Source organism: Sarcophilus harrisii, chromosome 6 (assembly GCF_902635505.1).
Source record: "Sarcophilus harrisii chromosome 6, mSarHar1.11, whole genome shotgun sequence".
Lineage (NCBI taxonomy): Eukaryota > Metazoa > Chordata > Mammalia > Dasyuromorphia > Dasyuridae > Sarcophilus > Sarcophilus harrisii.
The window spans coordinates 175,968,943-175,985,114 of NC_045431.1; the positions used below are offsets into that span (position 1 = coordinate 175,968,943).

At 51.8% G+C, this 16,172-nt stretch overlaps 1 protein-coding gene across 4 annotated transcripts in view; it reads right to left on the reverse strand.

Annotated features, from left to right (window-relative positions):
• RBPMS (RNA binding protein, mRNA processing factor) overlaps positions 1–16,172 on the reverse strand; it is a 165,900-nt gene that overhangs the window by 14,728 nt on the left and 135,000 nt on the right. For all 4 annotated transcript variants that reach the window (XR_004230032.1, XR_004230034.1, XR_004230033.1 and 1 more), the window contains 2 exons: positions 10,200–10,330; positions 282–418 (listed from right to left, as the gene is read on the reverse strand). Coding sequence is in view for 1 of the 4 variants with exons in the window: in XM_031941626.1 (XP_031797486.1) it covers positions 282–418; positions 10,200–10,330 (268 nt within the window). In the remaining 3 variants the exon portion in view is untranslated. The remainder of the gene's footprint in view (positions 1–281; positions 419–10,199; positions 10,331–16,172) is intronic.

Genomic DNA, 16,172 nt, shown 5'->3' on the forward strand with positions numbered 1-16,172 from the left:
AGAATTCAGCCAAGATGAACTTCTGGGCTCTTGTTCTAGCCTCACAATCGCAGTGAAACCTTAACAGGATCAGAGAGGGGGGCCAAAAAGTGGCCCAGGAAGAGAGCCCCAGCTGGCCTTTCTTTCCTTTGGGAGAGCACCTGTAGAGACCCACACCCATTTAACACCATCACGGGCAAGTTTTAAACCCTTCAGAAGAGGGCACCCCTTAGGAACCAGAGTCCGAGCTTCCCAGAAGCTTTGTTTCTGAAAACAAAGAAAGAAAGAAACCGAGTACCTACCCATGGTTCACGGCTTTGTGCATCTGAATCCACTTGCTCATTAAGCAAAGAGCAGAGCTGGAGTGGCCTTCCTGGGACAGGTGGTGAAGGAAGGGGAGAGGGGACAGACCCCCTACTACAGGTTGGGGCCAGGGAACCTAGGGGTGACACAGGAGAATGGGGACGGGGTTCTAGGTGCATCGGAGGGCAGGGCTGGTGCAGGGCTGTGATATCTGGTGCCTCCCTGAGAAACGGCTGAGGTGCCCCCGCACCTGATGTGATCAAGGCATCAGAGAGAGAAAGGAGGAAGAAGACGGGCTTGTTTCTGTGTGAGGAAGTGTGATCCTGGGGCTCTCTTACCTGACCGTCCCCACCTGGCTCTCTTGGGTCATGCTGCCCTTTGGGGTGCCCCTGCCTCCCTGCTACCAGCCCCAGGGGCTCAGGGACAGAGATGCGATGGCTCTCAGGGGCCGGGTCTGAGCCGGGCCAGGACTGCTTTAGCTGGCTTTCCTTTCTGCCAGCATCCCTCCAGGGACCAGCACAGAGCAAAACGCTTGCTGGCCTGGGCTGCCCTCACAGGGACGCAGAAGGCCGAGGAGTGGTCCTCCAATAAAGGTCAGGGGTTTTATTTGGGAGTGGGAGCCAGGGCCCGTGGGGTGTGACCCACAAGCTCCTCCTGGAATCCCCGGAGCTTCTGAAAGCACACTGTGGGGTAGCCGGCGCACCGGTGGCCGGTGTCCAGAGGGAAAGAGAGGTCAATGGCATACAGGAAGGATGAAAGGGGGCTACCTAGGTCTTCGTGGCCACAACCTAAGGAGGCCACAGGGTTTCTCTATCAGTGGCTTGTGGGAGCGGCGAGGAGACATTTATTTGCTCCGGGCAGGGCAGGTACGGGCTGACTTTGGGCACATCCACAGAGACCCTCTCTGGGTCTCGGTTTCCATCTTGGTTTCCATCCATCCATGCCTTGGATGAAAGGCAGAGACTAGGGGGTCTCTAGGACCCTCTCTGTTTCCCCTCCTAAGATAAAGGAATGGGCTAACAGATGGCCTCCAATTCTGAATTATAAACTATCTAGGGGCAACGGGTGGGGTTTATGGGTACAGATTCCCTTTCAGGCTGCCAGCATTGGGCACCTACTGCTTGACTGGGAGCAGAAGGGCTTTTCTTGGTCCCTGCAGTTCTCCAAGCAGCACCTGGCTGAGGGCCCTGAAGAGGCCAAGGAGGGCCTGCATGATGGGCGCGGGCTGCCAGATGGAAGGGCCAGAGGGGGTTTTGGAAGCCACCAACAAGAAGGAAGAGGGCTCGCACAGAGGACTCAGTGCCCCTTGTCCTGAGGGCGTGTGAATGACCACAGCACGGACACTACCTTCCCTCTCCCTGCAGTTCTCCAGACATCCTTGAAGGTAACACTAGACCCATTTAACAGATTTTCCAAATGACTCCCAAGGACAAAACTAGGAAGCTGCCCTGGGGGAGATCTTGGCTCAAGCTAAGGAGGGCTATCCAACCTGGAGCGGGATATTCTCTGGAGAACTGAGTTCTCCTCACGAGAAGTCTTCAGGCAGGGGCAGAACAGCCAACACCACGGCAGTGTACTCTGAGAGACCTTTCCTTCTGGGGATCCTGGGAGGCTGTGACTCGTCCAAAGGGAGCCCGTGGCTGATTGGAGCTTGAAGGAGCTTCTTGGTTCCCCTGGGTGGGCTCTTTCCATTGGCCCCTGAGGCAGGGGGCTCTCCTCCAGGGCCCGGGCTCTTGCCTTCTCAAACCCACCTGCCCCAGGCTTTTTCCCCTGTGGAGGAAATCACCTGCTGCCGGACACACTCACAAGAGGCAGACGGTCTTTTCTCACTTGTTCACACCTGGGGGAAGTTACAGGAGTCCCATCTAAAAAGGTTTCGTTCCCCACGATGAGACAACGCACTCCCATCCTCGCTGCCTCCTTCTCACCGCAGCCGAGGGGACGGCGGTTCTCATAGGTCTGTCAGGGAGTGACCAGTCTCTTTGCCATCCAGGGCCAGATGGGCCGACTGAGGAGAGGAGACAGCCCCAGGGCAGGGGCTAGGCCCAGTCACCCCAGCGAAAGCCTGTGCCTGGGTCACTCAGTCGGAGCACATGCCTAAGGCAAGACTTGAATCCAAGCCCCTCTCCATCCTGTCTGCGCTGCTGCTCCAAAGCAAAGTTCCCAATGCTTTTAAGGGGTCGTTCTAAGCGCACAAATGGGTCCAGCCTGGGACCTCAGGAACCACCCTGCCCATGTCCCACACTATGGATTACAGGCGTTCATCAGGGAGGAAACTACACTCTGCTCACAATGACACGGGCAGCTCTCGGCAGGGACCCTTCCCAGCAGCGAGCGAGGGAAGGAAGGAAGCAGGCGCTGTGGGAAAGCTCTGGTCGTCACAAAAACCCAGGAAAGGGGCTCGTTTTATAGATGAAGGAAGCCGAGGCATCCCGAAGTAAGGGACTTGCCCAGAAACCTCCAGCTGTTAAGTGCCTGAGGCTAAATTTGAATTCCGGTCTTCCCAGCTCTAGGCCCAGCATGCACCACTCCCCCAGCTGCACCTAGACAATCAGCCAGACCTAAGGGAAAGGATGCTCCCAGCCTGGGTCTTCTGCCTGGAAATCTGCAAGACATCCCAGGCCAAGTATTGGCAGCTATTATTATTAACCACACGGTGGTCATCTCTCCAAGTGATCCAGGGGAGGCCGGCACTGGGTCCTGCCAGTTAAAAATAAGGTGCAGGTACCTTTTATGGCTGAGAATATTTGTGGTTTTTTTTGATTAAGAGAATATTTGGAAAGTGCTTTAAACCTTCAAATGTTACACAATGCTAGCTGGTGTCATTATTGTTTCTGTAATAAGAAATGAAAAATTAAACGGGGTTATGGTGCAGGAACGAAAACCTGGGTTCAAATTCTGGCTCCGTGGATTTAGCTAAGCTGCTCAAGCCCTGAACCAACAGGTCCTCCCGGTCCTAAGTCTGCTCTCTCAGCACTATCTGAACCCACAAATGCCACAGTGCAACTCCCTCCCCTGGCTCCCTATTAGCCTAGTATAAGCTGATGTTGTGCAGAGAGAGCCCTCAATAAATGCTTGTACATCTAGTGCCAAAATCAAGGCTAGGAACACAGAAGGTGCTAAATAAATTCTTGCTGGATTGATCCAAACCCTTTCTCTACTTTGGAATGAATGTGGCGTTTTCAAGGTCCAAACATTCCATCTCTAGCCAGCAGCCCAGAATTCATTTGCTGCAGGAAAAAGGACATGAGGAAAGGTCTTGAAGGCCCCTTTTCTTCTCCATGATTTCCCCATCCCTGAAGGTGGATCCGTGGAGGTAGTGTGGTGCAGTGGGAAGGCACTGACCGTGGACTCTGGACTTGTCCCTGCTGCTCACCTTGTGCTTCCTTCTCCTGCTCTGAGAAACGAGGGCCCGGTTCTGTGGGTCCAGTTCTGTGGGCCCGGTTCTGTGGACCTGGTTCTGGAGCCCTTCACCTCCTGGTCCATCCCAGCTGGACCCGCTGACCCAGCAGCTGCTTGCACAGAAGCAGATAAAATCCATGAGGACGTGACAGAGACCCGGGAACGAGGCGTGCCGGGTGAGCGCACCCGAGCGTGTAAGCCCCTGTGGCACACGGAGGCCGTGCTCAGAGCTGGTTATCCATATTTAATATTTTCCTTAGTTAATTTTTAACTATGTTTGCTGTCGAGGGCCATTAGCGGGGCCGGGGAGCCGGGCTCAGTGAGCAGGAAAGAAGTGCCTGGTAGCGGGAAGCCCCGGCAGCCACCGCGGCCCTCCACTTCGCAGGCCCGCTGCTCGGCTCTCCGAGCGGGCGCCGACGCCGGATGGCATCCCGGGGCCTGAATAAAACATGATTCCGCAGGGAGGGGACCTGTCTTTTCCACCCTGTCACCATCACTCTTCTTCAAAGGCGAGTTCGCAGACTGCTTTCATTTCCCTCAAGCTTCAATTTCCAAAAGTAGCAAAAAGACTTCGGGAACTTCCAGGGACTTACTTGTGTGCCCACGAACGGAGGCCAGTAAAATATGCTCGAAAAACAGTGTGATGCAACGAAGAGGCCGTGTCTCAGCCCGCACGACCCGTGGCCAAGGCGCAAGCGAGCAGCGTGGCAGGTGCAGGAGAAGTCCGGCGTCCGACCTGAGCAGGTGACGCGGGGCCAGGCCCTCAACTCTCTGGGCCTAGATGAGGGGGCCGAACAGTCTGGCCCGAGGTTCAACCACAACCCTATTATCATTTATCAAAGCCAATGGGAGATGAGCTAGAGGGTCAGCCCCGTCCCACCCGAACAGACTTTTTCATCATGCGGTGAAAATGCCCAAGGATGCTGGAATTCCATTTCACAGAGGGAAAAAAAAGTCTCCCCTCGAGGCTTTAACTCAATTCATGTCAATGCCCAATTATTAAGCACCTACTGCAGTCAAGACCCTAAGTTGGGTGCCAGAGAAGGGACGAAAAGTACAGAGCTGTACGTGAAGCCAGATTGGAAAAAGAAAAGCAGCTAAGTCAGTGCATGGTGAGTGGGGAAAAGGTGGGGAAGAGGAAGAAAAAGGAAGGAAGAGAGCAGGAAGGAGAAAACAGGAGAGAGAGATGGGAAGGAGGTGAAGGAAGAAGGAAAAGGGGAGAAAGAGAGAGCATAAGCATTGACAACTGAGGGGAAGGCAGAAACCAGGAAAGGTTGAGATGTGGTACCTAAACTGAGCTTTGAAGGAAGATCCTGAGAGATGGAGATGACAAAGGAGGGCCTTTCAGATGCTGAGTGTAAATACACGCAGGTGAGAGATGGAATGTCCAGTCTGGAAAAGGGCAAATAAAGTCGTCTGGCCAGAAGGAAGAGGGTCATCTGAAATATGGCTAGGAAAATAGTCTAAAGGCAGACAGATCTCAACTGCCTGGCAAAAGAGTTTATATTTGATTTTGGGGATACTAGGAGAGTTACTGAATTTGGGGGATACTAGGAGAGTAGAGTCAGGGAGACAAATGCGAAAGCTGCTCTAATTGTCCAGTCCAGTGCTTCCCCACATTTTCATTCTGCAAAACTCAGCAACAACGATGTGTTATGAGCACAAGAAGGACAGAAAGCTCAGGACTTGGGATTCAGACTCCAGCCTTATTAGATGTACGTCACTGGGCAAGTTACCCTAGAATAATATGATGTACTAATTTACTGTTCTTTATAATACTTTACTAATTTTACTAATTTACTAATGAAGATGCTATAAAAGATTTGTTAACACAAATCCGTTAGACCAGAGCTTCTTAACTTTTTCCATTCTTGAGCCCTTTTGCCTGAGACCGTAGATCCATACATATATAAAATAGGTATACAAACCAAACACGTACTGATAATAAATCATAATTTCACAACTCCCACATTCAGTTACGTGAATCCATATGGGGTCGTGACTCACAGTTTAAGAAGCTCTGCCTTAGGCCATAAATGGAAACCTTGGGTTTAGACAAGAAATGGGAAAGGCTTAAACTTGGCTGGATGAATAGAAAAGAGAGAGATGTGGAGAATTGGTCAGAGAGGGAATTAAAAGAAACTTGGGAAAAGACGGAAGGAAGAACCAATGATAGCACTTCCCACCCCACGAACTTGGGTGACTGGGAGGACAATGGTGGGTTTATAGGTAGCAGTGGGGGAGTTTGGGACCGAACTGGCTGAGGGTCAGCCAGGTGAAAGCATGGGACTGGACTTCCATTTAACAAAGAGCCTGGGATGAGAGTCATCCACACAGGGAAGAGACACCTATGGGAACTCTGGACTCTGCGAGAACTGCTCTCTCTCCTCCCTCTTTATCTTTAGATTGATGAGTCCAATATCTCTAAAAATCTATAATCTTTTGAGAATTGAGGGGATAGTGGATGCTATGGGAATGGATGCGATTGCTTAAGGAGATAATATAAAGAAAAGAAAATCAGAAAAAGGATGACACCTTGGATACAAGGGAAGGAAGAAGAGTAGAGAAACAGAAGGAAGGTTGGGGTCTACCCAAAATGTTGGGGTACCAGGGCTTGGTGTTTTGAAAGAATTAAGACTCAGGTCATCTCCCAAATCAAGTAAAGGCACTTAATGATGTTTACATCCTCAGAGGTACTCCTTGAAGGAGTCACCACAGTAAGATGACAGTTTATATATACAGAAAAGTCGTTTACATATACATGTGTATATGTGTATAAATATATATTTTTTTCATATATATACATTTCCCATGTATATGTGTGTGTATATGTACATACACACACACATACATGGAAAATAGATAAATGGAAAATGAAATAATGGATAATCTCAGATGAGACTTTGTATATATTTGAGCAATCTTAGATAAGAATGTGCAGGCAGAAAAGTCCCTGCGATTAGTCTTATTTCAGATAAGGTATCCACGGAAGAAAGTAAAAAGCCCTTTTGTTCTAATGAGGAGGAGGGAGAGAGAACAAGAGAAAAAGAGACCCAGACGGACAGACAGGATTATTGGGGTTGGGTTTGGGGCAGCAGCTGAGTTTCATAAGGAACACTCAGAAAGCTAAGAAGAAATGGGGGAAAATAGTGTCAGGGGAGGAGAGAGCCAAGGCAGGGAGACAGAAAAAGGCTATTGGAAGCCATCGGTAAGCTTGGAGAAAGCAGCCCTGGCAGACTGTTAAGACACAAAAGCCAGAATATAAGCATGTGGGGAAATCAAAGCAGTGAGGACCAAAGTAACATTATTTCTATAGGAGGCAAACACCTGATGTATAATCTGTCATTTGAGCCTCCTAATAACCCAGAGTGGGAAGGGGCCGTGGGTATCACCAGGGGTACCATCACCTCTCCCATTTAATGGAGGAGGAGACCGAAACTCAGAGGAGTTTGGTCGCTCACACAGCTCAAGACAGGCTTCCAGAACTCCTGCAGGCTGCCTTTTATGAACACAGATAAATGGCCTAAGGGATTGTGTTTTTATGAGGTGGTGTGCTCTGTGCTAATAAATAAGGAAAAAAGATGATTTCAAAAGGATCTAGAAAGACTTGTACGAACTGATACCAAACAGAGGGGCAAAATCAAGAGATCAGTTTCTACTCTAATATTATAAACACGAACCATTTTGAAGACTTGTATAAACTGATGAAGAATGAAATGGGCAGAACCAGAAGCACAGCTGGGTGCAATTTCAACATTGTAAATAAAGCAAATAATTGTGGAAGTTGCAAAAACTGCTCAACACAATGACCACCCACGATTCTGAAGGGCCAATGATGAAACGTGATTCCCTGCTCCCAAGCAGAGGGGATGAATGTAGGGCACAGACTGTGACAAATGCATTGGGGCAGACAGGTTCCGAGGGAATTGCTTGTGCCTGCCTGGGTTTATTGGTTAAACAAGGAATTTGTTTTTCTTTTTTCCAATGGGGTAAGTGGGGGTGGAGTGGGAGGAAGAGTAAATAAATTTCTGCTAATTAAAGAAAACACAAAAAATAGAAAGTGAGCAGGGGCAAGACAGATGTGCAGATGAGGGCACCGTGTTATTAGTTTTTTTGCCTAATTGTTTTATTCTGTTACAAGAGAACTCTTGGGGAATGCGGTAATCTGGAAATGTTTGTAATGTAAAAACAAAACACACAGACAACATGAAAAATTTTTTTGAAATAAAGAGTACGGACAGTTCTTTCAAGGAGTTTGGCAGCGGACGAGAGGGGGAAGAACATCGGCTGGCAAGATTCAAAGAGCGTGAGGAAAGGGGGATGATGGAGGGAGTACCGTGATGGCAGGGGAAGGGGTGAGATCAGCTGGAGACACGGTTGAGCAAGAGGGGGCTCTCACCTGACTCTAGGGTAAAGGGAAGGGGATGGAAAAGAAGGTTTGGAAATGAAGGGAAGTCGAAGAGAGGGCAGGTTAGATTCAGGAAGGTGAGGAGGGGTCGTCTGTAGAGAGAGCAGGGCCTGGGGATACCGGGGAGGGGGCTTTCTGGGGTAGGACTGGGGGGTCTGTATTTCAGCACTGATACAAGAACACCAAGGTGCTCCTAGTATCTTAGGGCACCCAGGATAAGCTGCGGCTTCCAATCCAGATCCACGGCACCCAGTCAGTACCCAATACCATCATTTATTCACAGATGGAAAAACTGGAGCCCAGGATGGCCTGAGTGGGGGTTAATCTGAACCTCCAGGTAAATAAGGAGGGGTCTCCCAGCTTCCTCTTCTGTCCTTCCCAGGACGTCTCTCCTGGGCTCCGTGGGGAAAGTCACCAGTTTGCTGCTTTCAGCAAGCTTCCAAGGCCCAGGAACCTCAGGGAGGTTTGGGGGGAGCCAGTCCATCCCTGACTCGTGGGACAGGCCCTTTCCTGTCTACACAAACCATCTCTACTTGGAGAAAACAAACACAGGGCCCCGGACAGGCCCCGGAAGCTGCTGTGATGACTGTGCCGTGCATGTTTCCAGTCCAAATTAGGATTTTTTTCATCCAAAGCCCTCCCACAGTCCCTAGAGACAGACAAGCCACAGTTCTGAGGCAGAGCTCCCGGGCCTCTGAGGGCTTCCTTTGATGGTCAGTAAGCCCTCCCTCTATAAGAGTCCTCTGTCTTCTGTCACAGGGGGGTCGTGGGTGTCAGGAGAGGAGCCTCAAGGGTCCTGGGAGCCGAGGGGCTCCGGCAGAGCTAGGGAGCCAGCACCCAGGAAAGTAACGGTGCTGAGATAACCCCCAAAGGCCTGGGGAGCCCCCGAGGGGCCGAGACCTGGCTTTGCTGGCTCTGTGACCATCTGTAAGTGCAGGAGGAAAACTCCAAGGCCTAAGGCTCTTCCCAGGATTCTGTGAGTCAGTGACCCCCAGGACAAAGAGCAGGTGTGGCGGGCCAGAAGGGGACCCAGGGGTGGGCCAAGGAGGAAGGAGGGCCATCTGACTGGCTGAGCTTTCCCTCTGAGGCGGTCAGCAGCCAGGGGAAGGCAGGCCATGATCGGGGGACTGAAGCTGGCCCACCTCACACTCCCTGTGTGACCCGGGGAAGTCTTCCCTCCTGGGATGGCTATGTGCTCACCGGGGCAATGAGGGCAAGGGAAGTGCTGGGTTTCTCTCAGATGGAGGGGGATAAGGCCTTCTGGTTCCTAACAGACCCATCAGTGGGTTGTTTCAAACTAAAGAAGACAGAGAATGGAAAGGAACGTGGTCGGACTGCAGCCCTGAGAAGATATGTCTACAGTATCTCAGAGAATCCCCCCAGAATCTGTAAAAATAGCTCAAGGGGCACCCCAAAATCATCACGACAAACAGCCTGGTCTTTAAACTCTGAAATAGCCAAGGGGCACACCAAAATCATCATGACCACTAGCCTGGCCTTTAAACTCTGAAATAACCCAAGGGGACACCCCCAAATCACCACAACAACCAGCCTAGTCTTTAAATTCTGAAATAACCCAAGGGGCACCCCCAAAATCATCATGACAAACAGCCTGGTTTTTAAACTCTGTGAAACAGCTCAAAGGGGCACCCCCAAAACCCTATCCTTCTCCGGCCAAGTCCCTTTCTGCACCTCAGTGGCTCTGGAAATGAGCTGGGAGGAGAAGGGACCTTGCACACACTGGGAAACGCTGCCCTCCGTGTGCATGTACCCCATGTGGCGACGCTCCTGTCTGGGGGACGGCCTCTGGCTCCCTGGCAGTTCTCTTCCCTGTCCCAGCCCCTCAGGTGAGAATGAAGGTGAGATCATTAGGGAGAAGAAGGTGTCGGAAACTGTATCAGGCAGTGGGTGACAGACATCCCTTCTGTCGGTCGGGCCCCCCAAGCCTCGGGAGGGGATGGCTTCAGTCAGGGCAAGGCCATCATTCCTTTCTCGAGGTGGATCTGTTAGCGGGACAGGGTTAGTTGTACACTGTGCACTCGAGGGAGGCAAGTTTGGGAGGACTGGTGCTCGAGTGAGTCAGGTCGTGGCGATGGGTCCGAATTACCTGGGCATGCAGTGAAGCGGGATAGGTGAAAGCAGGAGGGGGCAGAGCAGGCGCCAACTCCGCTGGGTACAGAGGGTACGGGGCCCACACTTCAGGGGTACTGGGATAAAGTGCAGGCACTGTGAGCTCATCTGCAAGAGAAGAAGAAGGAGGACAGGGTTAGCGGGCACTGGTAGCGAGGGCCTCCCCGCCCAACCACCACCCTCGAGAGCGGGGGCTTCTCTGGCCGTGAGGGGCCTGCCAACCGCCGGCTGCCCTCCTCTCACCCCCCTGGGTACCAAGCAAGGAGACGGAGCCCCCCGAGATGGGACAAGAGAGAGAAGAGGACGAACGACTCGGGCTACCAGGAGAGAGGAGGGGCTGGGGTCTCTGGGGAGCCACAAGTGGCGGCCCGGTCGTACAACAGCCAGTCGTGGAGGCCTGCTGGCCCAGGGGCGCGAGAGGCTGCACACGCCATCGGGCCCAGGCCACGCTCCCTTTGTCCTCCTCAGCCCTATTCTGGGGGCCTCCGGAGGCACAGGCTGGGGAGCAGGGAAAGGCACACACAAAACCCCAAAGCATCAGTTCCAGTTTAAAAATTAAGGAGGACAATCCCATTCACTGCGGCCATATTTGATATTTGGATGATTTGGAGTCTGAAAGGAATGAATCGGTCAACATTTGTTAATCACCTGCCATACACTCTGCTAAGTGCTGGGGACACCAAAAAGGGGCAGAAGGGAGCCCCGAGCCCTCAAGGATCTTATAATCTAAACGTCGGAAAAAGACAGGCAGACACAGGCAGAAATCTCATCTGTGCTTTTCCAAGAGGGCCCGGACCTCAGGGAGGGGCTGCCCTGACACGCGAGTGACTGCGTTTCAATGAGGGAGGCCTGGGGAAGGCTTCCGATGTGGAAGTGGGGTTTGAGCTGGGGCGTGAAGCACGCCAGGGAGGTCAGCAGCTGGGGCGGAAGTGGGGCGAGCATTCTAGGCCCGGGGCAGCCGGAGAGAATGGCCAGAGCCCAAGGGGGGATCCGATCGCCTGCGGACCCCCGCTGAGACGGGGAACCTGAGCAGTCAGCAGAGAGAGGGGACTCGGGTCAAGCTAAGTGACTTTGGGCCAGAGTCCCTCCTCAAGGAAGTCCTCCACCTTCCAAGGACTGTGGATTATCCCCGCCGTCCCAGTCTGGAACTGTCTGTGGTAAGCAGAGCTTTCAGTGAGGGAACCAATATGGAAGCAATTAATGGGTGGGCGTATGACTGGGAAGGGCGTAGCCGAGTGGACGAATAAGGCTCCCCGGGGAGGCGGGAGGGGAGGCCCGGGGGTCTCCCACGGACGGCTGCTGCTGACTCAGCAGCACGAGTGCTCCGGGCAAGGGGCTGGGGAGCACCGCACAGGAGCGTGAGGCTTTTTGGGGAAGGGGCTTGCTGGCAAGCGGGGGTTTAGACCAAATCTGGGGAGGCAGAGGCCGAACTGTGCAGATGAAGGCGGGGAGTGTCAAAGGGCGGTCAGGGAGTGGCCGAGGCCCAGAGAAGGCCGGCCGGAGCTCAGGAAAGCAGGAGACTAAGCCAGGGGCATTCGTGGAGTGAAGGGACGGCCCCACCTTCTCTGCGCCTTTCAGGAGCCCACAACATCGGAGGCCGTGGGTCCGTTAGCTCCAAGGGGCCGAGAACTGTGGCTTCCTCTGGGGACCAGCGTGAGTGTGTCTGTGAAGGCCGGGCGGTCAGGAGCAGAGAGCCTCTGCCTCCCGGGAGCCTGGCTCTGTGCTCCCGGCTCTGTGCTCCCGGCTCTGTGCTCCCGGCCCGGGGACCCCGCAGGGGCTGAAGCACCGGTCAGGGGCTGGGCCGGCGCCCAGGACATCGCGTTCCCGGTCACAGTCCCACACAGCCGGCCACCCCGAGTGGGGCAGGCCGCTCTCAGGGGAGCTGCAGCCAGTGGAAACCAGCCCGGGAGAGCCAAGTCTCCTGCTTCCAAAAACAAAGATATTTCAGCTACAGATTATTAATTTTAGCCACCCTGCTATTTTAGGATATTTGGTCTCTAACAAGAAATCGAGAAGAGTCCCAGGAAGCAGGAAGCAATCTTTAACCCACCCCTGACCAGCTCTCCGTTGTCTTTGGGAAAGTCTGTTTCTGCCCCAGAGCCCTCAATGTCGGGCTCACGGGGACACCTCTCATGGGTTCCCGGGGCCACCTTTGATCTGGCTTCAAATCCTGCCTCCTGCTCCCACCGTCTTATGGCCTCCTACAGTTGGGTTTTTCTTCACATGAAGATAAAGGCTTGCAAACATGCAATGTGGCCTCAAGTTGTGTTTGGACTTGAACTCCTGACGTCAGGGCCCTGTGCTCTATCCCACTGAGCCACCTCCCTGCCCCTTCTATCCCATTATTTTTTTATAATGGCTTTTTATTTTTCCAAGTATACCCAAAAATAATTTTCAGCGTTCATCTCTGCAAACCTTGTGCTCCAAGTTTTTCTCCCTCCCCTAGAAGCAAGTGATCTACTATCTGTTAAACATGTGCAATTCTTCTAAACGTATTTTCACATTTCTCATGCTGCACTAGAAAAATCAGATCAAAAAGAGAAAAAAAGCAAACAAACAATAAAAAAAGGTGAAAATGCTATGTTGGATCCATATTCAGTAACCGTCGGCCTCTCTCTGGCTGCAGAAGGCTTTCTCCATCACAAGTCCACTGGAACGGGCCTGAATCGCCTCATTGTGGACATCAGAATCTGGTTGTTGCTGCCTCCATCCCATCACTAATGACTCCCTTGCCCTCAGAGTCCTTAATCCCTTCAGTGGCTTAGAATGGGATTCTGGGTATCAGAACTGTCTGGGTTTGTAGCTTGCCCAAGGGCACAGCGAGCCCCTGAGTAGGGGCTGGTACCGGCCACTTCTTGTTTCTCCCGTGGTGCTTTGTCCTGGCTAAGTTAAATTGGCTGGCTCAGCTGGGATGGGTTATTGTAGGGAACACAACGACCCCAGGACCCCTGCACTGGAACAAACACATCTCCTCCTCATCCGGACCTTTAAAGACCCACTTTGGCGATATCCTCACACCCACCAGGAAAAGAGGTGGGGTCCTGAGCGGCACTGGGTCCTCATCCAAGGGCTGCCATTCACGCGCAGTGTGATACCGGGTACATCAATTCTCCCTTGTGGGCTAGCATCCTCCCATTTGCCTACTAAATACCCCCACTTACTTCCACGTCACAGGCTCAAGGTACGGCTAAAAGAAGACTGTGAATTTGTGGGAGACGTTTTGCAAAACAGTTTCCATGTTCCTGAAAACAGGGGGTACGTGAAGGCAGTCACAGACAAACGGAGGAAAAAACCCTCGCTTCGAACAGTAACGGCAGCGGCTGAGAAAGCCTGGCCGGATGAAAAATTCCACTCCAATTATTTTTAATGAAAAAAGAATCCATCGTAAAATTAGAAAAACAAACTGGCCTCTTAGCCAGGGGAGGTCTTGGGCCTGCCCCCTGCACAAGGCCTCAGAAAGAGCTGGAGGATTCCTGGGTGCAGTCGCGGTTCCTCTGGGGGGGGAAGCTCCAAGGAGTCCCAGCCAGAAGGGGCTTTGAAGTCACCCAGACCCACAGACGCAGTTTACACAGAGGGAAACTGAGGCAGGGACCCAACTCAAGAAGCATTTTATAGAGGCAGAGAGGTGGCACAGTGGGTACAAAACTCAGGAGGACCTGAGTTCAAATCTGGTCTCAGATACTTAACACTTCCTAGCTGTGTGACCCTGGCCGAGTCCTTCACTTGTTTGCCTCAGTTTCCTCATCTGTAAAAAATGATCTGGAGGAAAAAATGGCAAACTATTCAGTATCTTTGCCAAGAAAACCCCAAACGGGATCACGAAGAGTTGGACGTGACTGGAAAATGACTCAATAACAATAATAAATGCTTACTGACTAACTGAAAAGGGCCCAATGTCAGCTCTCAACCCACTGAGACATAGAAGAAAAACAGAAGAACCAAGGACTGTCTTTCATCACATGAGAAAGCCAAGCCTAAGAGCACAACTGGAAATACTTCCTACAGAAATTCGTATTTATCTTGGGGAAACAAGTGAATAGCTTCATCTTAGAAAAATATTGGCACACAATTACATTGTTGGTGGAGCTGAGTATTGGTGCAATTGCTTGGAACGCAATCCGGCCACGTGCCACGGCAAAGAGAAGACTGATCGTACCCTTTAATCATTGATTATTTTTTACCTGCACTATATCCTAAGGATATTATTAAAGGGGGGAAAGAGCAGATACCTCGTAGCTATCTGTGATGGTAAAAAGCAGGAATTACAGCATGCGTTCCTACCCAGCGGGGATGATTGTGCCCAAATAGTCTCTCAGTCTAGTGGAAATTCATTTCCAATTAGCTAAAAAACATACATGTCACCAGGGTGAGGAGTCCAGCTTCAAACGTAATATTATTCTTTAATTGATTAGAATGTTTTTGATAAAGGAGATTTAAGTTTATTATAGTGTCTAGGGGAGATTTGTTGTGTTTTTAGTATAGGGAACCCCATCAGCAAAAACAGGAGGGGGCCGTTCATCCAGAGGCTGGACTCGAACACAGGTTTCCATGCCTCCAAGGCCGACTCTTGTCTGCTGTGGCCCACTGCTTCTAGAAAGGTTATATAATTTGGAGGGAAATAGTTTTTAAATAAGTTTTAAAATAAAATGAAAAGGGAATTGTGTTCTATACAAATTACCCGGCAGAGGGGAAAATAATTCAAAACCTGTGCACAGTGAGCTGATGATCCAATGGGACTCCCCTCTGTTCCCTTTCAGGGCCACACATTGCTCAAAACTGGCCACGGCCTGCCCGGAGCAGGAGGCAGGGACCCAGGGCTCAGGGCCCTGGAATGTATATAGTATCATCAAATTCCCAGAGGGGAGAGGGGACCTCCAGGGTCACGCAGGAGGTGGGAAGGTGGAGGCCAAGAATGCCAGCCCCTCCTCCTCCTCCTCCTCCTCTTCCTCCCCCTCCTCCTCTTCTTCCTCCCCCTTCCCCTCCTCCTCCTCCTCCTCCTCTTCCAGCACCGGTATCCACTGCGTGCTCGGGGCTGCCCAAGGCCAGGTGGAGGGTTCTGGGAACGTGATGCACTGGCTCCCAGAGAAGGGACCAGTTTGTTTATTTTTGCAAGGAACAGCCTGGTCCCTTAAGCACTGAGACAAAGGCTTGCTGCCTCCTAGCTGACATCACGGGGGAGCTGCAGGGAGGGCATTCTGGGCCCAGAACTGATGCTATGCCTCCTGGGAGATCGGGGCAGCCCTCAGACCCCCTCTAGTCCTGCTTAGTGCCAAATGTCCTTCTTCCTCTGGGTTACCCAACCAGGTAGGTCTCAGTTTCTCACCTGTAAAATGGGGAGAAAAGGAAGTTCTCTCTCCATGGGCTCTTTCCAGCTCCAAAGCTACATGCTCCTGACCCCCACACTTTGGGAACCCACAAAAGGGACAGTCCCCAAAGACCAGAAAGCAACAAGCAACAAACAGCCCTGACGGCTAAGAAGAAAGTAGAGAATCCTGACCAAAAATGTGCATTTCCTCAAGTTTCACTGGAAAAAGCAGAAACTGAAAGAGAGGCTGGGACTCCTGCTCCGGGGAACAGGGGATGGGGGGGATGTCGGCCGCAAGAAGGCAGAACTACTCAACCTCCAATTATGCTTCCATTTTCTCTGAGGACAGTGTTCCTCAGACTGGAAATGAAAGCACAAGAAATGGTGAACAGGGAGCTGATCCCCAAAGAGGGAAGGAGAAGGAAGAAAGAAAAGGAGGAAGAGAAAGAAGGGAGGGAGGAGGGAGGAACAATGGAGGGGGGGGGGAAGAAGGGAAGGCAAGAAAGAGGGAGGAAAGGAAAAGAGGGGAAAAAAAAAGGGGAAAGGAAAAGGGGAAGGAGGAAGGAAAGGGAGGGAGGGAAAAAGAAGAGGAGGGAAGGAAAGAGGGAGGAGGGAAAGGGAGGAAATGGGGAGAAAAAGGAAAGG